The sequence below is a fragment of the Amblyomma mixtum genome, chromosome 9 (genome assembly GCF_055824585.1).
Source record: "Amblyomma mixtum isolate Tamu chromosome 9, ASM5582458v1, whole genome shotgun sequence".
Lineage (NCBI taxonomy): Eukaryota > Metazoa > Arthropoda > Arachnida > Ixodida > Ixodidae > Amblyomma > Amblyomma mixtum.
This window is the reverse complement of record NC_143020.1, coordinates 29,264,370-29,290,170: the sequence shown is the minus strand read 5'-3', so window position 1 is coordinate 29,290,170 and position 25,801 is coordinate 29,264,370. Positions and strand designations below refer to the sequence as shown.

Here is a 25,801-nt window from a genome sequence, read left to right as displayed (position 1 = left end):
TGCTTCCACTTCGTGGAGAAACCATGGACATGTACTCGGCACTGTCATTTTTTCTTTGTTTAGGGCTTTGCACTGCAGCAAGCCGATCCACGAAAGGTAAGAAAATTGCTCTGTATTGCTCTCTTCAGCGAGAGCAGTAGTTTCCAAGCGGTCAGTTAAAGATATGCGGCTTGTAAGTAATCATTTTCGTTTCTCGTTATTTAGATAAAGAGCTGCAAAGACACTCAAATGTTGCTTCCTCCTTGCGCCAGCCGTGCGGACAGCATGATAGGCGTCTTTGTGGCACGTATGGTAACTGCTGGTAAATACTAACCGTGTTATTGTGCATTTCGGGCGACCTTTAGTAGCGTTTGGATTTTGCTTCTTGCAGTTTTTTCCTCTGCTAAACGACTGAGTGAGACGGTATTACGAAAAGGGAGACTGACATCACTGGAGAGTAACTCTGAAACAAGCAAATTAGTCGGAAGCGATATTCAGCGATAGGATTGTGAACACTTAACCGCAAAGATATTCTGAAGAGCGTGTCGAATCCTTTAAGGCAATGCGGAACAAAATACTTTAAAAAAACGTTTTTTTTTTCCGTTAGCTGTTAAACTTGTCTAGAAAAAGTAAGGATTCCTTACTTAGTTTCAGACAAAAACACGCTTCTCTAGCAGATATAGGTCGGGATACCAGAAATTTACACGTAACATCTTTGCCAGAATTCTCATCCTTCAAGAACGTGCAAGAAAAAAGTTGTAGGAAGAAGAAGGCTTCCCACTAGCGCCCTCCCTTAACAGGGCAAGGCGTTCCACCCAAGTGGTAGTGTAGATATCTCTCACTAACAATAGAGAATAATTACGGTTGGCAATGGAAACAAACTTCATCTTCAAAACATGTGATGTTCTGGCAGATTGAAAGACTTCCTACAGTGTTTTAAACCTCTTCTATTTTTTAACCTGAACGCCCTCAAGCTGCCTCCCATTACAAACTGCATAAACATACTACGCTTTATAGTGGGAATATACCTTTGTTGCCAAGAGTAAGCATTCAGTATATGAGTTGAGTTAAAGTTTATTTCTTCTCTTGCAAAGGAGGAGCCGGGACTAAAAGCTGTGTCAACAGCTTCGTAGTGGTCCCGGTAACTTTAAATATCCGACAGCCCAGGAGGAAGACGGTGGTTGCATCGTATTACAAAAGATTAAAAATAAGAACTACAATGGTTATACAGCAGACATCATACTGAAAACTCAGACAAAAGTTTTCCCGACAGTAATCCCAAATTACGAATTTCGGCTTACGGTCATATTAAAATTGTCCTGGCTTTATTTCCTCAGCAGAACTGGAAGGTTGCGACCTAAACATTGATCTATGCTGTAATGTTTGGGTGGTGGGGCAAACCAAATTTCTCTGTGTGTTGTGCCCCGGCAGCTGCTGTTTTATTTAAGGTCTGCGAGCAAAATTAAGGGATGACGGGGTATTTTAAATGAGCTTGATAACATAACTGATCCCTACAAGAATATAACGCAAATTTTGGAAGAATATCAAACTTCGTGAAAATATATCCGGTAGGAAAACTGCACGAGACTATTGCAGTGCATCGCACAACTTTTTTCTTAAGCAAATGTAGCTTACAAAGATTTGTTATTCCCGTTGTGCCCCAAACTAGAGTACAATATTCAAAATGAGAATGGACTAAAGTGTTATAAAGCATTATTTTTCTTCTTACTGGAAGAATGTGTCCAAACTGTGTGAGTATACCGACAGGTGAAGAGACCTTTAAACGAATGTACTCTACATGAGTTTTCCACGTTAAATTGTTAGTAAAGGTAACTCTCAGAGTTTTTGCCGACTCATCGAGCACTATAAATTTATTAATGAATAGGACTTCAATAGGTCTTCATATTTTTTTCCCTTAGGGTGGCACAATAGAATTTTAGTCTCTACTGGATTTATTCGCCGTTAAATTGCCTCTGCCCATAAACTAAGTTGAACAAGAATAACATTTTTTTGTCTAATCATCAAAATCTTGAGCAGCTTACCCTGCCCCTCTATTAATGTGGGCTAGGTGACAGCTTATTTTTTTTTACTCTAATATAAGCGTACTGGTATTTGTCTTCACTGCACTTTCGAAAGATATTATGCAACAAAAATGGTTTTCGAGACAGCTTCCTGTGTTCAGCACAATTGTCAGTCCGTGTAAGTCGGCGCGTCTCCTGTTACTTTGGCAGACAAACCGGACGCGTCCGCACGTCGTAATAAACGTTGTGTGAAGAGCGTAGTACGAGTAATGAGGAAACAAATATGACTAGCTGATATGAGGGGTGTGGGTACGCAAGACGTCCACGTATCGCCGAAACTGCACGTATTATCAGTGGACTGTTGCAATGCGGAAAGGTACGTGGGTGCAGTCCAGTGGCAGTAAGGAAGTGAGCCTGTGTGAAGAAATATCACCGCGGGTGTTTTCACATGCACAGTCGTATAAGCTAATGAATGCGGTAGTCTCACTGCAGTAGTTACAGTCTTTGTCAAAAGTAACCGGGTAAGAGTGGTTTGTTTCCTGGCCACGCATCAAAGCACTGATGGCAGCCTTTATGCTCTGAACCTGTGTAAAGTAAGGTGAACCGCTGTCCTCACGTTTTGACATCTTTGGGTCTTTAAGGGTGCTGTAAAGGCTCCATTACATGGTTCAGAAGAAAGAACCTGTTGCTCGGTTACTTTGGGCAAAAGGGGTGCGTGATGCGCAAATTGCGGTATTGCCGCTCCATTGTGAGCAGGCCTTAGCCTCCTGTGCATGCATCGTACTATTACGGGCTCAACAGCAGTTCTACTGGATAGCTGAACAAATAGGTTATGGAAAGAACACCGTACGAGCACCACATCGGCCTTCCAAATGTGGTAGTTATATTCAATGCTGTGGGAGCCAGTGATATGCGGGTTGTCGCGAATAAGTTAGCAGAGATGGCTGCGCACTCAGACATACGTTAATGACGGTAGAGTCTGCATAACAAGTACTTGATAGTGGGAAAAGATAAAATTGCTCTTGATGAGTGAAGTGGTAGCGACCAAGCTTGGCAAAGAAAACCTTTGAACTGACTCACAATCAGCAAAACATCGATAAATATGAATAAAGAAAGAATGCTGTACTGTAGAGAAAATGCAGCAATGTGTTTTTTTTTATGAAACAGGAGGTGACAAGCGGAGCATAATAGAGGACCAACGATCCTTCACGCATCTCAGTTCTGCAAGAAATTCATTAAACAGTAAAATTATATTCATAAAGCAGAGAACCTCCTCCTGGCCCACTAGTCTTACTTACTGCTAGTTTTTCTCCGTATGCTTTCAAAGACGGCCTAGGACGTGAGGCTTCGCCCAGTATCTGCACATAATATTCGTTCACACGTATCTCACGCTGTGTTTGCCGGTATTAAATTCCGAAAAAGGTGTCCACTGCAGCAATTTTTACGTATCAGTAAATTTCTCGCAAAAGATGGGTATCCAGTGAAACACGTGCTCACGCGCGCCAAATCGCCACCACCCTTTTCATGCCACCGTAAACTATTTGCTTTCAGCCGCTGACAAGATAAAATAACGAGGTTCGTTGGATAAAATAACAGTCTGCTCACTAACAGGTATTAAGACACGAAACAGAATATCACAATAATTACAGATAAAAAGGAGAAATTAATTTAAATATTTTGCTAGAAAAGATGGCAGACAGTTCTCAATAGTGATCAAGCAAATGTAGGACACCAGGGGCTGGTTATCACATACGTATTGCCACCTAGCATTGCCAGGTGGCGCATCGCTGCTGACGACGACGAAGAAGGGCTCGCGCCGTGTGGAATCTGTCGCCCTTGCTGCCCCAGCTTGCGTGGCCTTGTCTGTCTTCGCACTTGTTATTAAAGCCCCCCTTCGTCAACAAGTACGTTACAGTTTGGTGGAGGTGCGGGGTATAGTGAGATGGCGCGGCAGCGGCAGTTTGCAGAGGAGAAGGAGCGGCTGTCTCCATGGCGCCGCTCTCTACTAGTCCTACCTCCGAAGGCAGTCCCTGGATCCTCCGACTGAAGCGGTGTACCGGGGTGTCGAGTGGTACAGGGCTGGCGCGACGGCTGCCTGGAGGGGTCTCTTGCATGGGCTCACGGGTACCCCGCACCTCCAAGGTTCGTCAAACACCCATCACGCAGCACCGCATCATCACCTACGACGACGCTCGCCCTATACGACAGCAGCCTTACCGTGTTTCTGCTAAAGAACGGGCAGTTATTCAAACCCAGGTTCAGGAAATGCTTGATGATGGCGTTGTTCAACCTTCCCAAAGCCCGTGGTCTTCGCCTGTCGTCCTCGTTCGGAAGAAGGACGGCACTCTCCGGTTTTGTGTCGACTATCGCAAACTGAACAGTGTGACCAAAAAGGACGTCTACCCGTTGCCGCGCATTGACGATTCGCTGGATAGATTACGGCGTGCTAAGTACTTCTCATCTATTGACTTGAAGAGCGGCTATTGGCAAATTGAAGTAGATGAACGGGACCGCGAAAAAACCGCTTTTGTGACTCCAGATGGCCTCTATGAATTCAAAGTGCTTCCTTTCGGTTTGTGCTCCGCCCCGGCTACGTTTCAAAGGATGATGGACACCGTCCTCACAGGCCTCAAATGGCAAAGCTGTCTTGTCTACTTGGACGACGTCGTCGTTTTTTCGGAAACGTTTGATCAACATCTCCAGCGCCTGCGGGCTGTCCTCGACGCTCTCCGCTCGGCTGACCTTACCCTGAAGCCCCAGAAGTGTCATTTCGGTTACGAAGAGCTCAAATTTCTGGGTCACGTTGTGAGCGCTGAGGGAGTGCGGCCGGACCCCGAAAAGACTGCCGCCGTCGCGCGCTTTCCCGTTCCAACCGACAAGAAAGCTGTCCAGCGCTTCCTGGGTCTCTGTGCGTACTATCGGCGCTTTATTGCGGACTTTTCCACGATTGCCGAGCCGTTGACGCGTCTCACCAGGAATACCACCTCCTTTGTCTGGACCTCTGAGCAACAGACCGCTTTCTCTACGCTCCGCCAGCGCCTTCAAACATCTCCCGTTCTTGCGCACTTCGACGAAGATGCCGATACCGAGGTTCACACCGACGCCAGTAACATCGGTCTTGGAGCTGTCCTTGCTCAACACCAAGAGGGCCTTGAGAGGGTTATCGCCTATGCTAGCCGTACTCTCTCCCGCGCCGAGAGCAATTACTCCACGTCTGAAAAAGAATGTCTTGCGGTCGTGTGGGCCACCATGAAGTTTCGCCCTTATCTATACGGCCGCCCATTCAAAGTCGTAACCGATCACCACTGCCTATGCTGGCTGGCAAATTTGCGAGACCCATCTGGACGCCTGGCACGCTGGAGCTTACGGCTCCAGGAATTTGACATCACTATTGTCTACAAGTCCGGCCGCAGACACGAAGATGCCGACACACTGTCGCGTGCACCAGTTGATCCTGGCGACGCAGCGCCCGATGACGACAGCGGATTCCTTGGTACGCTCACCGCCTCCGACCTACTGACCCGGCAGAGGGCGGACTCGGAACTTCGCCCTCTCATTGACGGCCTTGAAGGTAGCGATACGGCTATACCTCGCCACTTCTCTCGACGTCTTGGCTCCTTCTGTTTGCGGCAAGGCCTCTTGTACAAGAAGAACTCGAGAGGCAACGATAGACCTTACCTTCTGGTCATTCCAGCCGATCTCCGAGGTGACGTTCTTTTCGCCTGCCACGATGAGCCCACATCTGGCCACTTGGGTTTTTCACGTACGCTCGCCAGAGTGCGGAACATGTACTACTGGCCTGGACTTTCAGATGATGTCAAACGCTACGTTAAAAGCTGCCGAGAATGCCAGCGCCGGAAAACGCCACCACTTAAGCCGGCGGGTTTTCTCAAGCCCGTTACAGCCCCTCGCGCTCCGTTCGACCAGATCGGTATGGACCTCCTCGGCCCTTTCCCTTTGTCGCAGGCCGGCAATAAGTGGATCATAGTTGCTACCGACTATTTGACTCGCTACGCCGAGACCAAGGCGATCCCTCGTGGCACAGCTTCCGAAGTCGCGGAGTTTTTCATGCACAACATCGTCTTGCGACACGGCGCCCCATCGCACGTCATTACAGACAGGGGGACGGCGTTTACAGCGCAGCTAATCGACCACATCTTTCGGCTGAGCTGCACAACGCACCGCAAGACCACAGCCTACCATCCGCAGAGCAATGGCTTGACCGAAAGATTGAACAGGACCCTTTCGGACATGTTGTCCATGTACGTAGATGTCCAGCACAAAACTTGGGATGAGGTCCTGCCGTATGTCACCTTCGCCTATAACACCGCCCTGCAGGAAACTACGCGCTTTACACCGTTCCGCCTTGTGTACGGACGTGAAGTTCAGAGCATGCTTGATGCCATGCTCCCGTGCCCAGAGGATGACCAACTCGACCCAGACGCCCAACAATTTGCCCAACGTGCTGAAGAAGCCCGTCAGCTGGCCCGCGTGCACATCGGGCAACAGCAGAGCACCGACGCGCGCCGTTACAACCTTCGCCACCGACAGGTTGACTACAAACCCGGTGACCAAGTCTGGGTATGGACTCCTGTCCGTCGCCAAGGCTTGTGCGAGAAACTGCTCTGCCGCTATTTTGGCCCTTACAGAGTGATCCGGCGTGTGAGTGACGTAAACTATGAAGTGGTTCCGGACGGTGTTGCGCAACCCCGACGCCGACAGCCCAGCTCTGACATTGTGCACGTTGTACGGCTTAAACCGTACTATACTCGGTGACGCAGACGTGTTGATGTCTTGGAACGGTTCACTTGCGGAACTTTGCTCGTTTTTTGTTTATTTTTTTGTTACGTCGACAGCGCTCTTTTTTCATAAGGGGGGGAATAATGCCACCTAGCATTGCCAGGTGGCGCATAGCTGCTGACGACGACGAAGAAGGGCTCGCGCCGTGTGGAATCTGTCGCCCTTGCTGCCCCAGCTTGCGTGGCCTTGTCTGTCTTCGCACTTGTTATTAAAGCCCCCCTTCGTCAACAAGTACGTTACAGTATGAACGAGGCCAGCAGTCTTCGGAACCATGGAAAGCATATACTAATTTATTCTATAACTTTCTGGAGTAGATCTGTGGGAAATAAGTAGTGTAATCAGTAGAGGCCGGATTTTTAGGCACTAAAAAGCACGTTTTAGGCGCCATAAATAGGCGGCTAAAATTGCATTTTAGGCACCTAACGGAGAAAAATAGGCACTATAAACTTTATCAAAAGTGCACACAGTTCCGAACTTCAGCGCGCAATATCTGCCGTAAAATAAAACAAACACAGCAGGAATGATCTGGGACCTTAAGCAAGGTGCGAACATTAGAAGCCGTTTTTTTTTAGGCTGTCGCGCAACTTTTCGTACAATACACATGCTTCAGCACAGCAAAAGGGACGGTTACCAACCCTTTTAATACACTTTGGTATACTTCGAAACAAACAATTCGCTTGTCGTGTACAAAACTAGAAACAATGAACACCTTAACAAGAGGCCATGTATTCAGAAATTGATAGAAACATTGTCAATTCAAAGCATATGACAAATGAGTTCAGTCTTCGCTCACACAGGAATTGAACTTATTTATTGCTGGCATACACGATGCTTCAACATTAATAAATATGTTGTCATTTGTGTAAACAGTGTTTTATAGTCTGTGGGTTCACGTGTCTGGAGCCATGCGACTATCAAATGGTGCTTGCCATTAAAAGGGTCCGGAAACCATAAATACGAGATGCTAGAAAATGTTACACAGAGTGCTGCTTGATGCGGAATATGCCGTAAAGGATCATAATTCTGCACGGGCCCGCGTACATCCACGAGGATCCATGGTAAAATAAACATCATCCATCTAGAAATCACTGTTAAGGCTATGGAAGCAGTGTCAGACAAGCACCATCTCCAGGTTGATGGACCCAAATTTATGCCTCTTATCAGTAAGAACAAGCTTGTATGCTGAAAAGGAACGCTCAACATCAACGGATGTTACAGGAGCGTACTTGTACTTAGGAACATTTGATGACTTTACACAGTTCACTACAGCCAACTGACGAGGTCATCTAATGTTGCCACGTGTGTGTTCTACTCAGAACCGAAATGGATTCTAGAGCAAACAGAACCTGAGAGCAAAACCACAGCGTATTTCAGGCCCCTTTTCTGTAAAATAGGGCATTTTTAGGCACCGACGTAGGAAATAGGCATTTATAGGCACTATAAAGAGAGTATTAAACATAATGTCAACACCTAATTTGTGCTCATATGTAAAAATGGTAAGACTACGAAGCGTTGAAAAAAATAGGCATTTGCCTAAAATCCGGTCTCTAGTAATCAGTTTTTCCCCGAAGCATAATTGGTTTGATGGTAGAAGAAAACACAACCAGATGTTGCAAATCGGATGCCAACATATGACCTCCATGTGTCGCTAGGGGCTGTCCTGCCTTCTACTTTGAAGTATATTTTTGTTCAGTAAAACCTAATACTGAGAGTATTCACTGATGCCACTCTCGCCCGAAGCGGCGTAATTAGAGCGCCATGCAATGCCACAAGTGGCATCTTTTGGTGCTTTGGTGCTTATCAGAAGAAAGTAGCGTCGAAGAAAACGCTTCAGCTCTTACATTCTCTCTTTTTTAGGAGCGATCACCACCTGGAGCTCTCTATAAAGATATCCCTCGATGACAAGCTGAATGACCATTTAACATGCTTTACATTTATAGCGGCTCGAACACAACAGGCAGGTAGCGTTAAGTCAGTGTAATAGAATCATAATAAAGGCTTTGTAGAAAAACCCCAGAACTTTAGTCATTGTAATTAAAGTACTATTCATTCTTAAAGTAAATACACGCTGCCGGCACTCGCGAACGGCCAAGTTGGGAGATTTAATCAGGTTCCTTTCAAGAATATTGTACCCTGCCACAAAACAGCGCTAAAAGAAGGCAATTCGGCGAGGTGTTCTATCAAGCACAAAGCGTAACTGGCCAGTTCCTGCTCATCACCATATTGATGAAGTTGAGTTGTAAAGGTTGACAATTTATGTCTGCTGAAGTGAAATTTAAACAATGCATCAACGCAACTTTCCCTATAGTGCATACTATACAGCAGGAAGAATAGCTGTGAAGGTGAAATTAATTGCCGTAAGATCAAATAATAAGCGCACAGTCAAAGTAAAAACAGGTGGTCAAGAATAAGCACTAAGCGCTATTACAAACGCAAAAATTGTCAGAGCGGGCGTTGATAGCCTGAGCACATCATTGTGTAAGATATGAATATGGTAGTCAGAGACGGATCACTTATGTGTACATAAAATGATGTGAGCTGCAGATGAACATAATGACATTAACACTGAAGGAATTCAAGGGCTGCTCCCTGATGTTTCCTACTCATAGACTTGGAACAAAGTTTTTTATGTGTTTGCACTTCAAACTGTTGTCCTAAGATGTAAAAGGAGGTTGCTGAAGTCGCAGTAATTCGTCGTTTCGAAAATTGCGGTTTCGTCCCAATCTAATGACGCATTCTGTACGTAACTAATTGCACTTCCATCCCTTCAAAACGATAATTAGGGCGAGGAGGTAATAGCTAACTGATATAACTCACTTCTTGGCCCCGGCATTTATTTCACCAATTCCTTTGTCTTGTCATGATCCTCTGCTCCTATTTAATTTCCCGGACACAGCTTCTCTGCAGTGATTGCTACGGGGAAGAAGCTGCTTTCAAACTTTCATGCAGAGCTTATCGTCACTATATCGAGTGAGAGGCGATTGTTCGCAACACTCCAGCCCAAACATGACCGCTGTATAAAGCTGATTCAGCGAGAGGAATCCGAACTTTAAGTTCCTTTCTGAATACTTTGGGGTTTTTATTGATATTTACTCGTTGCTATATAAATCATGTTACTTTTTTCTTAATATTAATGCAAGGTACGGAAGCGTATTCTCTAAAAAGAAATATGGCCATAAACTTAAAATGAGCGACTTATGGCAAGGAATGCCTTTTTTATACACTCATGACGCAACTCTCTTCAGGAAACATGTTGTTTTTGATACATGGATCAAGTACCGTGTTTCTAAACACACCTGATACCACCCCTTGAATACGTGGTCCATAATGTGCACTGTGCTTTTCAGGGCATATTGAAATAGGGCGACTTAAAGACGTACGATTCACTGCGCCTACGATAGCAACGAAACGACTGCGTTTTCAGTGCAGCGTGGTGTATTTTGAGGAGCCGCACAGCTTAGCGCTTTCACCGTACGTTGGAGCCACTAACCTTGCGATGTCGATGTGCTACTACATATGTCTACTGCGCAGACGTTCAGCGGACACGCTTGGTGATCTGAATTATTTTATATTCAGGGCAAAAAACAGATTCTTGAATGTGCCGCCGCGGTGGCTCAGTGGCTATGGTGCTCGGCTGCTGGCCCAAAAGACGCGGGTTCGATCCCGGCCGCGGCGGCTGAATTTCTTTGGAGGATAAATTCGAGGCCCGTGTACTGTGCGATGTCAGTGCACGTTAAAGAACCCCAGGTGGTCGAAATTTCCGGAGCCCTCTACTACGGCGTCTCTCATAGCCTTAGTCGCTTTGGGACGTTAAACCCCATAAACCAACCAACCAGATTCTTGAATGTGTGCCAGAAAAGGCTGTTCTAGCTTCTATGACAGCGCGCAATAAAAGAAGTGAAGGGAGACCCAACGCGTTTCTGGGGCACCTGTGTCTCGGCCATGTTTCTAATGCTGAAAACCCACGGCTAAGAAGTTAACCTTTAAATTTTTGCGCTTTCGGTCTATTTTATCTATACTACAAAAAGACGCAGAAGTCGCTTATTTAGGATGCAGGTACGATTTCACCTTCAGGACTTCGACCGCACTCTCCTGGGCACTTACATGTGCGCGTCTCTAATTACACCTCGGAAATCCCCTCTCCATAGCTCCACAACAAGCAGGCCATTAAAATGTTCAAAAAACTCTCAGTGTCAACAGGTTATTGCAAGGTGTCTGATATGGGAGGTAATAAAGTGTCAAGAGATATTTAAAGAGGCAATTAAGGTAATAAAGATGTCGCACATCCTACTGTTGGTTTAGTATCTAATTTTTTTTCCTACTTAAGCAAAAGAGCTGCTTCATTATTAATTATGTGCTGGACAAAGGACACTTTCAGAAACTCAGTCATGGGAGGACTCTTCCTTTAAAAGCAGAACATAGAAGCAAAATTGGCGCCATGCCTTCACACTGGCTTCATTTCAGATCCAAGATGCATTTCAGACAAAACAATCATTACTACACCAGGATGCCTCACGCAGAGATGGCAGTTCAACCCACTTAAAAGGACGTGCATTGAGACATGCAACAAGGACGGCCCGTTCGATAGCAAGTTTGCTTGCGACGGAATCTGTCGTAGTGGTGAGTCCAAACGTTTTGTTCTCTTCTCTGGCCTTCATTGTGTTGTATTAGTTTGCCGGAAGGGCGTTCTAAAAGCGAGCCCAGGATTGGGTGGTGGATGCGTCGCGTAAGTTTAGATGTAGATTTTGGCTTGAAGTCTCCTAATTCGCTCATACCGGAAAAGGTCGTAACCCTGCATATTTGGAAATATATATTTATTAAAAGTGTATAAAACGTTACAGACAAATACTTGACGTTCCTGCCGTGAAACAGTCGAAGGCTGTTACACGGCCGACAAGTTATCTCAAGAATGTACATTTTTACTACAACTGACCGCGCCTAGAAAATTACTCGCTGGAATGCTGTTGGAGTGTATGTATGTATGTATGTATGTATGTATGTATGTATGTATGTATGTATGTATGTATGTATGTATGTATGTATGTATGTATGTATGTATGTATGTATGTATGCATGTATGTATGTATATATATATGTATGTATGTATGTATGTATGTATGTATGTATGTATGTATGTATGTATGTATGTATGTATGTATGTATGTATGTATGTATGTATGGCAGTGTGTATGTGTGTGTGTGTGTGCGTGTGCGTGCGTGTGTGTGTTTGTGTGGAATTTCAGATTTTGAGGCACGCGCCAAAATCAGAGCGTTGATAACATTATTAAATTACACAATAAATGTCAGAAGCTACTGGCAGTTGCACCATCAAGCTTTCTGATTTCGGAGAACAATGCAGAAACTCTACTGTAAGCCATTGGGCGACTATATTAGTGCGCTAGCACTAGAACCAGCACTCAGCCGCCTAACCATACTACACGAGGACCTCTTGTCTGCCCACTGCGTTGTGCAGAACCTCCCCCAGGAGGCTCAAATAACACAGAGGTCACATGACCTTGTGACGTCATCAAAACCTGCCCGCCGGATTGTAAGCAAGTGCCCACCGCACCAGGCGGCAGTTCAAAAAATGCTTAGCCGTAAGAGGTTCCTCGGGATGAGCAACTTCGGCCTCACAAGCCCCACTGTAGCAGCACCTGCGATCGCATGGGAGTGGCGCATGGCTTAACTCCTACCCCCCTGCCTCATAAGCAGGAGTGGTATAAGGTCTCCCTGCTATCTAAGAATGTAAACATCTAATTCAAATAAATGATGAAATCAAACTACCCGCAACTTCTGCTTGTGCGCCCCTGTAGCAATTCTCCTAACCAAGATGAACCGCACATCATTATTTTTCAACTTGCATAAAGGTTGTGAAACGTTAAATAATTTACCAAACTCTAAGTATTGTTTTTGGGGAGGGTACCATAGTTTATAGTAGGTTTTTTTAAAAAAAAATTGCCGACGATTACGTTACTTTCTAATGCGAAATTTGAGCGCAGCAAATAAGCTGTTTCACCTTTTCGATAGATTGAGGCAAAGAAATCGAGCAACACATGTATGCGCTATCACAGAATTTTTTTTTTAGCAGACGGAGGACTTCCATCGGTCGTCTCGCTCATGGCTCAGAAAGAACTGGCAGATAATTTCGCAGTGGCGAACGGCAGCGGCAATTTCGGCTCGGGCGGTGCACATATACACATCCGCCGCCACCGATCTGGCTCTCTGATTGCCACCGCACAGGGCGAACGGCAGCGGCAATTTCGGCTCGGGCGGTGCACATATACAGATCCGCCGCCACCGATCTGGCTCTCTGATTGCCACCGCACAGGGGTTGCATTGGAGGAGGAGCGAAGAAAGGAATTAAGTTCGAGCCGGCGCTTTGACAACCGGAGACTCGCAGGAAGAGGGGGGAGGGGGGCGGCGTGTACACCCAGCGGCAAACGATGGGGGCAGAAGCGCGCGCAGCAAGCGGACAACACGATAAAGGGAGGAGGGAAGAGACACCAGCGACTGACTGATGCCGCTGACGCCGATTGTGAGTCAACCCCAGCTGCGGATGAAAGGGGGGCGGAGCTGGTTACGAGGCCGACGCCGACGACAACGCCGACGACGACGCGAAACCCAGGAACGGACGCCAAAGAGCTGCGCTCTAAAACAACTACCAACGCAGCCGTGTACTTCGAAGGCCCGTTCATGGGGCCTTTTGAGATGCCGAAAAACGTTAGAGGTCATTGCGGCACCCGCATTAGAGAAACGCGTAAGCATTGCTTTTCAAACTTCACGCCACGCTTCGTTTTCAAATTTGGCCCCACGCCTTGGCCCCGCCCACGTCTCCGATAACGTGGTGCCACACTTCCGACGTTTCAAGTTTGGCGCCACTTTTGATTCGGCGCCGCCCACTTTTTGACATTTCTGGCTCTAATTAATTAACTACCTACCCACCTCAACCCCTTGATTTCCTATACGAGATTTTTTGATGCTCTATTCGATGGTACCATTCTTTTTCGCATGAACTCATCCGTTTGGACGTAATCGTGCGGGCAAGGTCGTGATGACACGAAACCACCCACTTTTCATACATTTTTTTCTCTAAATGATTAACTAATAACGCACCTCAACCTCCTAATTTCTGGTACGAGATATGTTTGATGCCTTATCCGATTTTATTATTCTTTTTCGCATAAACCCTTTCGTTGAGACGTAATCGTGCGAACGAGCTCCGCAAACTTAGACATACAATGCTCACGCATTAAAAATAAGAGCTACCAGGTGCGAATCGCTATCAGACTCTGAACCATTACTGTCGCAAATCCCACAGAGAAAACTCCTAAATATGGACTCCGCCAAGTCGCAAAGAACATAGAATTGTTAGATTTCATTATTTTCACCCTGAAAAATTGTTGTCAGCATAGCTAATGCTATGGAACCGTAATATTATTGAAGCTTGGACAACCCTTCTGAACTAGGTCCCGCCCCGCCGCAGTGGCTCAGTGGTTACAGCGTTCGGGTGCTGACCCGAAAGACGCGGCTTCGATTCTGGCCGCGGCGGCCGAATTTCGATGAAGGCGAAATTCTATACGCCCGTGTACTGTGCGATGTCAGTGCGCGTTAAAGAACCTCAGGGGGTCGAAGTTTGCGGAGCCCTTCACTACGGCGTCCCTCATAGGCTCAGTTGCTTTGGGACGTTAAACCACCACAAACCAACCAAACCAACTAGGCTGCCATTTGCAAAATAAAAAAATCAATACAAGGTGGAACCGGTGGGAATAGGTAGTACACTGGGATTTAAATTGTTCATGTGCTAACGCTTATACCGGAAGTTTCAAATGCGGAGTGAGTATTTTTCAAAGCCCACGTGCGATCTTAGACATCTCTGGAAGGATTTGCAGACTGATGCCCGACATTAACCGCAGATGTCGTGATCCCCCTAAGCAGCTTGAAGCTACGTGTATAACACAGTTCATCACTATATGACGGGACAATCCCAACCTATTTAAAAAAGCTAGTAAGCAAGCGGCTTCTGTTCGCGCGTAAAACCATGGTTCATTACGTATTATTTCATTTTGCACATGTTGCATTTGTTGGTTTCATTGATCTTCGTTGTAGACCGTCCCGTGTTAGCGCAATCTTCACCTTACCAGTAGCAAGCGGTACGCGTCTGGGCCCCCCTGGTTAACTCAGTATGCATTTCCAGCGTTAAACCTGCCTTCTCAATACCAGCCTTCTCCTTACCAGAAAAGAGTCAAACGTACCACTGCTGCTAAGCTGCTCAGAAACAAATCCGTTGTCCTCTTTACATTTTACAAATGAAAGCGCACTATGTATGTCCTTTTAAAAAGATTTCATAGGCGACTTTAAACATTCATTGCAGTCGTGAGGTTAACCAAATTTATGTGAATGTTTTTAAATTTCATGAAAATGACTTTACTTCGTTTTCTATTCACAAAGTGAACAAGGGGGGACTTTTATTTTTTTTACTTTTCGACAAATGGGCCTGTCTTCGTCTGGGAAACGCGTTGATCATTAGCAGGGTTTAAATTGGGTCATCCAGCCTAGGAGGAAGGCCCGATTAGTGGGAGGAGGGTGTGAAGCGGGAATAGCGTTTGGATGGGGAGTCTAAATCTCTACCAGGCTTGCTAACTGTTTAGGGTGCAGAAACGCTTAGTTTTTTTTATTCCTAGAAATATTTGTGCCTTGTATGAAATGAATATAACATTAGTAGCCTGAATTTCATTCGGTAATCATGTCACTGCCCAGTGAATACAAAACTAATTATCTAACGGCTACAACTTCGCAGCAAATAGTAGGAATGCTGCACGTAATCATTCTATTGCTTATTCGTAATTCGTGACCTTCAATAAGAACGTAGTGTTAAGCACCGGTGTAGATGTAAAAACTTCTGCAAAATCAATAAATTTCGTACACTTCCATCATTATCACTGAAGACTGCTGTCTTTAAACTGTTAATTAATACAAGATAAACACCAGATGTACAGATACCAGCTTCGCACTCAGTCCTAAATTACAACGCTAAAAAATACCCTTCCAGCACTCAGAAAAGGTAAAAATATCTATTTGTTGGCGTACTGTCGGGAGCATTCATATCATTGCACTTCGTTACACCTATTTCGTAGCTGCATATCGTAGTTTTCAATTTCTTTATTGATCGGCTTGGTAATCTAACATTCGGTACTGCTAGTGATGGCGTACTCCGTCAAGGGTCATCTCACGCTGCTTGTGAAAGAAACATGCCAATGATGCCACTTACTTGCGTAAGCACGCGCTGCTCTAAGGCCGCGCTGGCGGACTGCCGACTACGCCTACTCCAACAAATAAAGGTGTACGTTGACGCTTTGACCTACCTGACGAGGTTTTTATTGCGAAAGCAATACTACTTGCACTTTCACGCCGTTGCCGTGCCGCGGCGGTGACCACCATTGACCTTCATTTCACCTTGATTGCATTAGACTGGATTAGATTGGGTTACATTAGATTGAATTGGACTGGATAGGACTGGACTGGACTGGACTGGACTGAATTGGATTGGATTGGATTGGATTGGATTAGATTAGATTAGATTACATTAGATTTCATTGGATTGCATTGGATTAGATCGGAGTGGATTGGATTGCATTGGATTGGATTTGATTGGATTTGATTACATTAGAATAGATTACATTAGATTAGATTATATTACATTACATTACATTATATTACATTAGATTAGATTAGAGTGGAGTGGATTGGATTGGATTGGATTGCATGGGATTGGATTGGATTATATAACCGATGCATCACCACAAGTCTAACCACAAGCACCACCACCAGCTACACTACCAGCTGTACCATGGCGTAGGTACGGATATTGCTTTCGCAATTACCGGGCTTAACCAAGCTAAGCCACAGCGAATTTTTTTCGGCCGTACATCGGTCTCGCGATAGAAGCTATGTGGTAAAAGTTCGACAGATTGTGGAACATGGTCCCTATGAGAGATCCGGAAGGAATGCGGCGGGCATGGTGTGGTTAGTGGCAACGCCAGTCCTGCCCACACAAGCCTGTGATCGGGTGTATAGTTCATCTCCTGCTATTTTATTACGAATGGCATAGCGACGAAATGAAAGGAAAAACATAAAACGACCTAAATAGCGGCCGCCAACTGATGGTCTAGGATATGTTTTCGATTGATCCTCTAATATTCATGACTCCTCCTTCTAACAACACAGCAAGAAATGAACTCGATTTGGCCTAAATTCTATTAACATCCGAAAGATGAATAGCATGAACTATAACGGCGGCGTCGTCTAACAAAAACGTAAAAACAGCGCTAAATTTAACACAAGCCACACAGAAAGAAGGACAGGACAGCGCGTCCTTTCTGTCTTTCTGTGTGCTTTGTTTTAAATTAGCGTTGTTTTTACATTTTGTTTGACTATGGTCCACCAGCTAGCCCAGCAAGATGTACTGTTACAACAACGGTGATGACGACACAAAATTCTCTGTCCTGTCTTCGCGCCGTAGAAGAAAGTCGATGAAGACGACGATCTGCAATGCACAGCGCGAGAGTGTGTTGCATTTCAACACGAGCCGTAATCGGGTGCATTGTGTTCATATCTGATTGTTTTGTGCATTGTTGTTTATATATTTCATATACATAGAGCATTGAATCACTGTAATAAATACAATGTTTTTTTCAAAAGCGACGATGGCCTGGTGCCCTCGCGCACTTGGTAGCAAAGCTGATCTGTAGTTTGTAGTGATGTGGTCGTTAGCGAGTTTGCGGATATATTGCTGCTGTGGGATCGAAGAGCCGGCTGTAACCTGCTAATAGGCGTTATGCGGTATTTCAAATGGCAAAGATAGGCTTTTAGTTTACTTTTCAGAGAATACGCCATCCTATATCACATATCCCTTCATGTGATCTGTAATGTGCAGTGTGTGCAGTTCTTCGTCATCCTCCACAGTTGACCTGTAAACTTGCTTCTTTTGAATGTCATTTCTGTGTTTGTGAATGTAAATACAAAAACTGCACGTTCTGTTTGTTTCGAACTGCTCTCGGACACAGAACTCATTTTATTGATGCCATGTTAGAGAAGTAAGCCACGGTGTTCCATGGTTTTTACTCTTTGATAAAATCCACTGTGTTTCTTTAATGATTTCACGGACTTCGGCTGCTTTTATTGTAACATGTACGCCCTTTGCCAAAAGTAACCAAGCAGCTGGTTTTTGCTCCTTAAACGCATAATGCACCTTTTACGGCAACCCTAAAGACCGAAAGGTGTTAAAATATGAGTACAAGTGTTCATCCTACTTTACGCAGATTCATACCTTAAGGCTGCCATAACTGTTTCGCTACTGTGCCAAGAAACAAACCACCGTTGCCAGGTTACTTTTGGGAAAGGCGGTACACCTGTAATGGCTCGATAGGGTGCCCAGTATTCAGCATTACAACGAAGATTGGGAGCTCATTAACCCTAGAGATATAAATATATTAATGTGACATGCCTTTCCAGCGATTTCTATGGCATTGTTGCGTCAACTAAAACTGTTTTCATGGAGAAGGATTACAAAAATAAAAATACGCACTGTGTACGTCAAAACGTTTAACATTTTTGTTGGGGAGAAATGCTAGGGGCCCGTGTGCTCTGGGATGACAGTGAACATTGAACAACCTCAGCTGGTTGAAATTACCCGCAGCTCTAACACTATGGCTTCCCTCGTACCACGAGTCGCTTTGGAACGTTGAAGCGCAAAAACTAAAGTAAGTAAACTGTGATCTTTTTATCTTGCGAACTTCAGTCGACGTGTGCGAGGAACCACGTGCTGTGTCTTCCTGTGGCGGCGAGGTCCACCCTGTTTACTACTACGATCCGAATACACGCCAGTGTCACAAGGATATTGGGTGCATATACTCCGGAAATAACTTTCCTACTATTGGGGAGTGCCAGGAGACATGTATAGGACGTAAGTACTCCAACATTTACCCCTAATAGAAATTATTGCTCAAGTCATGTTCCTGCAATGATTTCAAAGCTATCAACTGCGGAATATAATAAGCATATTTTTCATCAGTGGGAACTAAGGGAAATTATGAAGCAGTGTTAAAATATTGAAATCAGTGCTCATTTCCACGTTCCACGTTTGTTGTGTTGGGTTTATTGGCGCATAAGCAGCTCACAAATTGGTAGAAGAACGTGTTGTATACTCGAAATAGTCTCAGGCTGTACAGCGAGCTTCAATAACAAACAGTGCGTTGATTTAGTTATGGCAGTTAAATTCAGGATATTATACAAGGCTACGACATGGTCATCAGTGATTCCATTGTACGACGACGGTGCATTAAAAAATTCTCCATTCTCCTGCCGATAGAAACCATTGCTGTCCATGGCATCTAGACAGTATTTCATCTTGCGAATGAACTGTGTGTGGTCGGTCGCTCAGTGTAAGCGAGGCAGTTAGCCTACGTGAGGCTGGTGCTTTCATGGCATAGAACGACGTGATGCAGTCGCCCCTGACAGTTCTTCCGACAGAAAACTGGATAGTAGAAGAAATGACCTGTACGCCAAATATGTGCGAGCAAATGCTCGAGGAGAGGGCCTGTGTTACCGCATTTTTCTGTGTCCCGTGCCGTATGCCGCTCTCACTCTTCGGATATGCTTTTCCCTTAGTTGTTTAGATGGGGTTCCTAGCAGAGAGGATGCCGCAAGAAAAACGCCATTTCGAATGGCACAATTTGACTGTGATTTTTCGCCCCTAAACTTCGCATTGCGAGATCTATTGCCCCTAAATTCTTACCCCTGTTGCTCGCAACTCAGGTGCGTGGGCGAAAACAATATGCCGTAGGATCATAAAGTTTCATGCCACTTTCTTGAATTTTACTCTCTAGTTCAGACATTGAAGCTTAAGTCGACAATGTATTCGTTAAGAATTGAGAATTCCGATAGACCTATTTTCGTCCGAGTCCGCGGTGTAATGCTGTAGTTCACAAGTTCTTTTCTTAGGTATTTTTAAATTCAATATTCCTATGAGACGTATCACAATTCAAAGAAAACTGTAAGAGCGCGGAGATGTCAAATTGGCAAAAAAATAAAAACACAGGCGCAAACCTTTTTGTTATGCTCACGTTAATTGGTAACATACTAATGATGAAGCTACGTGAGGTCTGAGCAGCAGTAAAGTGGCTTTAGATTATGCATAATAAGCGAATTATCTGTTCTACCTAAATTATAATCAATTGGTCGCAACGACACAAGATTTCTACTTGTATAGGTGACGCGTTTTCTAGTTCACCTGAACAATATTATTATCACGACCAGAGGAGCCGTGAAGGTAGGCGTCGGGAAGAATCCAAAACTGGGAGTCTTCTTTTAATTACAGAGCCAGGTTCCAAGACACAGAACAGAACAGCGCGCCTCGAGAGCCCATCGCCGCTTCGTCGTCGTCTTCGACTCGGCGCGGAGGCCGCGCGGCGCGTTAGGCGCGTGGCAATATATAGCTTGAGAGTGCTCAGCGGTGCAGTGATGAAGGTATTTCTTAATTATGTGAAAGTTTCTGTACCTAAATTTTGCCGAACGATACTAATCTCATTCAGACTTTAGGATAAGCGAGCTCTTATATCTTAGGATAAGCGAGTTTTCGTCATGGGTGGATGACGAAATTGTGAAATCTTTGCGCACTGCCAACATGAACTCATATGCACGGCGAATAATTTACAGTTAGCACAGCTGTCATGAATTGAATCTTCATTTGTTGATTCACAGGTCCGCCGGCATCACCAAAACGTCAGAAGTGTTTTGCGGTTGTGAGTCAAGGACACCCTTGTCCGCAGCGCAACGGCTCACAACGATTCTATTATGATAATTCCACCAGCCAGTGCATGCCTTTTTGGTACCATGGTTGCGGAGGAAGCGCAAACAGGTTCCGCTACTACAAAGCCTGCATGAGGCACTGCGCAAGTAAGTCCAAAATAAATGGCATCATTTCAAAGCATCGAAAATTGCAAGTGGTGGCCTAGCCTGCTAGCTGAATCATAAAACTTAGTAGTGCTGACACTAATGCTGCTGCGGCTTTAGGCTTACTACGATATGTGGTTAAACACGGCACTGAACAGTTAAACTATACTTGTCTTGCTGATTTTGTGTTAGTTTATTTCTATATTTTGAACAATATCTAAAGCACCCGCACTGGTGTATTCTTGTAAAGGGAACTATCATATCTAGCATGAAACGTATACTATGCAGCCCAGTATCGACTGAAATCGAAATGACGCAATTTGCAAAGTACCCAAAAAACCCATGCAGTATCGGATCCAAAGCTAGAAACTGAAAAGAACTGCTATGGAAAGATGAACTCACATATATACACACAATCAGAACAGTTCAATATGCGGCACAACATCACCAATCGTGTACTGCTCGTAGGAGAACAATATCTTCAGTTGCTTACTCGCCAATAGTACTCGCGCGTCCTGAGTGTGTGGTCAGCCCGGGCATTAAGGTAGCAGGGGCCATCTATGCATTTAATTCTTCAAGTATATAAAAATAAATGCCCAGAAAAGATCTGGCAAAGCACCTCCTGTATTCTCTTGAAAATACTTCAGAAGCTCTGCTGCAATATAAGGTAAAAACATGGGACAACACATAAAAGGTTTCAATACCAACTGGGTGAACTGGCTCCACGTGTGGCTCATGTATACGTGGCGATCCCTAATCATAAACAAAAAGATTACAGCGCTTTCAAGGGCCGTGAATCTTCTAGCTGCTTAATAGAACTGTCGAACATGCTTACATATCTCGACCTCAAACAGTGTTCCATCTTCCAGCTTTACGATTTCCCATTAACAGCTGTGCCGTCTCGAGCATTATAAAGGTGTTTTTGGAAAATCCTTCGTCACGAACACTTATTTTCCAATACAATGACTTCGCCTCGAAGATAGGTCAAAATCTTTGTGTACACGCAACAATTCACTGGCAAAGCACCTCGTGGTTACTACGTGCGCTACATTGTACGGAGCGTTTCACGCAACTTCAACCAATGATTAAAAAAGAGCGGCGCACCGGAGGTGGGACAAACCAACGACAATTGTTTCTCGTCGTGTGGCGCTCCTCAGAGTATCTTTTTTTAATTCTCCTCAATATGCTAATTAGCTAAGATTGGTTATGAAATGTTTCTATTTTTCACATTAAGGTCACATGTCTTACTTTAAGTTCTAGAGGGGTTTAAGAAAAGACCGATGCAGTTTTTTGCAGCAACGTACCTGCTACTTGGTTCTTTTTTCCCGGCATTTAAAGAAAGCCCATGAAGTATGAAAAAAAAAACACCTGATTGCGTTGTTGCGCTGCCGTAACGCTGCGCTGCCAAGCGTGTCCTGAGTGAACCAAGCATGCGCGCTCACCGTCTCAAAGTGAGCTGCCGACACCGCTCTCAGCATAGTCTTCAAAGTGCGTCAGCGCAACACGAAAAGTGCGCGGCGTGATATGCGATGAATGGCCATCGACAGCCAATTCGGACGGAGCTTCTATTGAGCCATCACATAGGCAAAACAAAAAACAAAGGGAAACAGTGAAGTTGCCTATTTCCAAGCGGCCTTTTTTTATTACATTTATCATTTAGCAGCCCGTCGAACTGAGCAGCGGCCGCTCACTTGGACGCGGTAAGCGCGCACGTATCGTTCGTTCAAGACACGCTTGGGAGCGCTGGAATATGGTAGCGCATGAACGCAAGCACGTATTTTTTGCATATTTTGGGGGCTTTCTTTAAATGCCGGGAAAAAAGACCCCGCAGCAGGTACGTTGCTGCAAAAAACTGCATCGGTTCTTTCTTAACCCCCTGTACAACTAAGGTAAAGCACGTGACCTTAAAGTGAATAATAAAAAACTTGTTGAATTAATCTAAGCCAATTTGCTAATTAAGCTGAATTTAAAAATTGCTCTCAGCAGCGCCACATTACGAGAAACAATAAGACGTTTCGCCCAGCCCCGGTGAGCCACTTTTTTTTTTAATTCGTGGTTTAATTTATGTGAAGCACCCTGTATATGCCAAACACTTTTGGAGGGGAAATTTTTGTTTATAAATGCAGATAAGAAAGTATTCCTAAACTTATCACCAAACAGTGTAGGTGCCTTTATTTTTACAAAAGTTATGCTACCAGAAAGCATTCCCAGACATTCCTCGTGTTTTAAGAGCTGCTAAAGGGTCTCCCCCATTATAAGGTTGTTACGAAAGATAGTGTGACTAGACCCCGATGTATACACATGATTCTTCCTTTGCCGGGTCTTTATGCAGCTGGCAGACCTGCATAGCAATATTAGGAGTAGCGAGTGATGATTCTTTCATTTGAAACAGTTTTAATGTCCTACTTTGCGCGTAACAGCGTCGCAACGAAAGCGCATTTCCTCGGTCGGCTTTCTTCTTGAGTATCTCGATTTCCGGTAAAGTTGCCTGAAAAACTTATACCTTCACGATTCTTACCTATTTCAGGGCACTAGAGGCTGCTCGAAGTCCACGATTTTTTCCACTGAAATAAGGTAAGATGAATTCAAAGCTGTCAAGAAGACATTTTTCTGCGTTTAGGAACTTTACTCCTTTGTTATTGAAAGTGCTAGTTTGTGAGGAATCCCGGAGCACAAGTGCACCATTAACCAGCAGCTAATTTTGATGTAACTTTTATTTATATACCCATAAAAACAATACTGGTTGGCAGTTCCCATTGTCACTCATTAAATGTTATATGCACGAATTGCATATAACATTCTTGGACGAATCCCTCGCCAAGGAGTTGGCTGCCAAAGTTGTGCCTGTTCCTCAATTTGCCAAGAGACATTCAGCGGCAGTACTGCTGTTGCCCAGTAGTTCTGCATTAGAGCTCGTTCAAGGTTACAAGATGGATCTTAGGTGCACAGTTCAGCGGCATTAAGCACACTCGTTTCCTAGGCATTCTGCATCTGTTCGTCCTTGATCTTTAACGGGGGCAAAAACAAAACATTCACAGCGCAAGTGTACACCCACCCTCCCGTCAGTATGCGCGCTGGTCCGGCGCGGCTACTTCGGAGTGATAGGCTTAAGGCGTCTCAATAGCACAAAAAACGCTACGCTCTATCGCCGTTGCCCCCTATGACACCGTCATTTCGGATCCTTCGAAGGCTGACACGGATCCCTGCCACTAATCCACCGTTTCCGTTCGTGTGCAGCCGAGATAGTAACAGTTCCGAGCCAAAGTTTAGGAACGGTCGACCGGCGTCGCAGTGGCCGCCAGGCTACTTATTTGAATGCTCAGAGGATAGAAGCTAGAATTTTTCCCTTCAAAACTTCGTTGATTTAGCACAATGTTCACCTCTTCTTTTTTGTCTCAAATCGCCAGTGAGTCTTCTGCCCCGCAATGCGTCTCTTCCTTAAATCACACCAGAGGAAACTGCGTAATGTTATAAGAGCTTAGCACCCTGTCAACAGACTCAAAAAATCTTCAAAACTGCCTTTTCACTTCAATTATTTCCCCTCCGCGGAGGCTCAGTGGTTAGGGCGGTCATCTACTGAGCCGGAGTACCCGCGTTCGAACCGGACCGCGGCGCCGCATTTCCATGGAGGCGAAACGGAAGAAGGCGGCCACGTGCTATGCCATGTCAGTGGACGTTAAAATACCACGTGGGCGAAATTAGTACGGAGCCCTCCACTAAGGTGCCTTTTTCGCTCTTTAATCTCTTACTTCCACCTTGCTCCTTTCCCTGCGGCGTTGTTCAGGTGCCCACTGAGACACATCAGTAAGTTACTGCGCCATATCCTTTAATCAAAACCAGTTTACATTTTCACTTGAATTATTTCTAAGATATATTTTTATAAATGATGCCAACAGCCACTGATCGCAAGGAAAATCACGGGATTGTATTTTTTAAATGTTTGGCGTTGGTCAAAGAGCAATTATTAATTTAATAATCATTTTGCTGTATTGATCAGTTATGAAAATAAAAACTAACCACACGCCGCCAGAAGAACACTGACCTCCGGCCTCCGTATTCCAAGTAAAGTTGATTTACCTGAACTCGGTAATGAATACATTTTAATCAACTGAGTTTTAAGAAATACCCTAGCACCTGTTCATAATACCTAGCCTTTTAGAATGCTGTACGATTTGATAACGATAACTTCACTCTAATCATAAGTACGCAACCCCCTATCTGGGAAATATTTTTAACTTGATTTCTATGACTTTGGTCGACGTTACTTTAATTTTCGTGAGTGACCAGCAATAGCTCTTCAAGCGCATAAAAATGGCATATTTTGATCCACTATTTCCCCTTTGCACGGAACACATAATTATCAAGAGGATTGAAGAGTGTGGACATCTTTTTAAACTTTCGTCTCCTTTATTGTCAGATGATGTAGTTATTTTAAGGCCGCCGCGGTGGCTCAGCGGTTATGGTGCTCGGCTGCTGACCCGAAAGACGCGGGTTCGATCCCGGCCGCGGCGGCTAGAATTTCTTTGGAGGAGAAATTCTAGAGGCCCGTGTACTGTGCGATGTCAGTGCACGTTAAAGAACCCCAGGTGGTCGAAATTACCGGAGCCCTTCACTACGGCGTCTCTTATAGCCTTAGTCGCTTTGGGACGTTAAACCCCATAAACCAAACCAAACCAGTTATTTTAAGAGCGGTAACTTTACAGCACAAAACATGATTGCGTTGGTGTTTCCGCCTGATATGCGTCCGCCCTTTAAGTTCCGAATACTATATTATTGAAGTGTGGGGAAAAAAATTCGGCACAAATAACTTACAAAACACACCGCAAACCCCTCAAAGCCTGTATCAGATTGCAACTTTCTCAAATTTAAAAGTGTGGCATGGTTGCAAATAATTTTTATCTGCTTCTATGTGTGATTTATTTATCATAATTCGGGGAATCCAGTTGATCGTGCAATAAATATTTCGCATTTCTTTCTAGGGACATATTCCTCCGGAGCAGCTAATTCAAAAAAGATAAAGAACTTATCGCACTGGTTCCGTCAGCTAAAAG

General features: G+C 44.8%; 1 protein-coding gene across 1 annotated transcript; it reads left to right on the top strand.

The window, feature by feature from the left end:
- On the top strand, nt 1–25,801 carry LOC149328628 (doenitin-1-like). Its single transcript, XM_089558903.1, has 6 exons — nt 1–96; nt 11,265–11,420; nt 18,598–18,762; nt 20,559–20,753; nt 23,278–23,324; nt 25,730–25,801. The coding sequence occupies exons 1-5, from the start codon at nt 24–26 to the stop codon at nt 23,283–23,285; spliced, it is 597 nt and encodes a 198-aa protein (XP_089415029.1). The 5' UTR covers nt 1–23; the 3' UTR covers nt 23,286–23,324; nt 25,730–25,801.

Bases quoted from the DNA above. Each gene is read 5' to 3' on its own strand.
- LOC149328628 (XM_089558903.1), top strand. From the start codon at position 24: ATGGACATGTACTCGGCACTGTCATTTTTTCTTTGTTTAGGGCTTTGC. The intron at 11,421-18,597 runs GTGAGTCCAAAC...TGCGAACTTCAG, and splicing joins CGACGGAATCTGTCGTAGTG to TCGACGTGTGCGAGGAACCA. The intron at 18,763-20,558 runs GTAAGTACTCCA...GTTGATTCACAG, and splicing joins CCAGGAGACATGTATAGGAC to GTCCGCCGGCATCACCAAAA.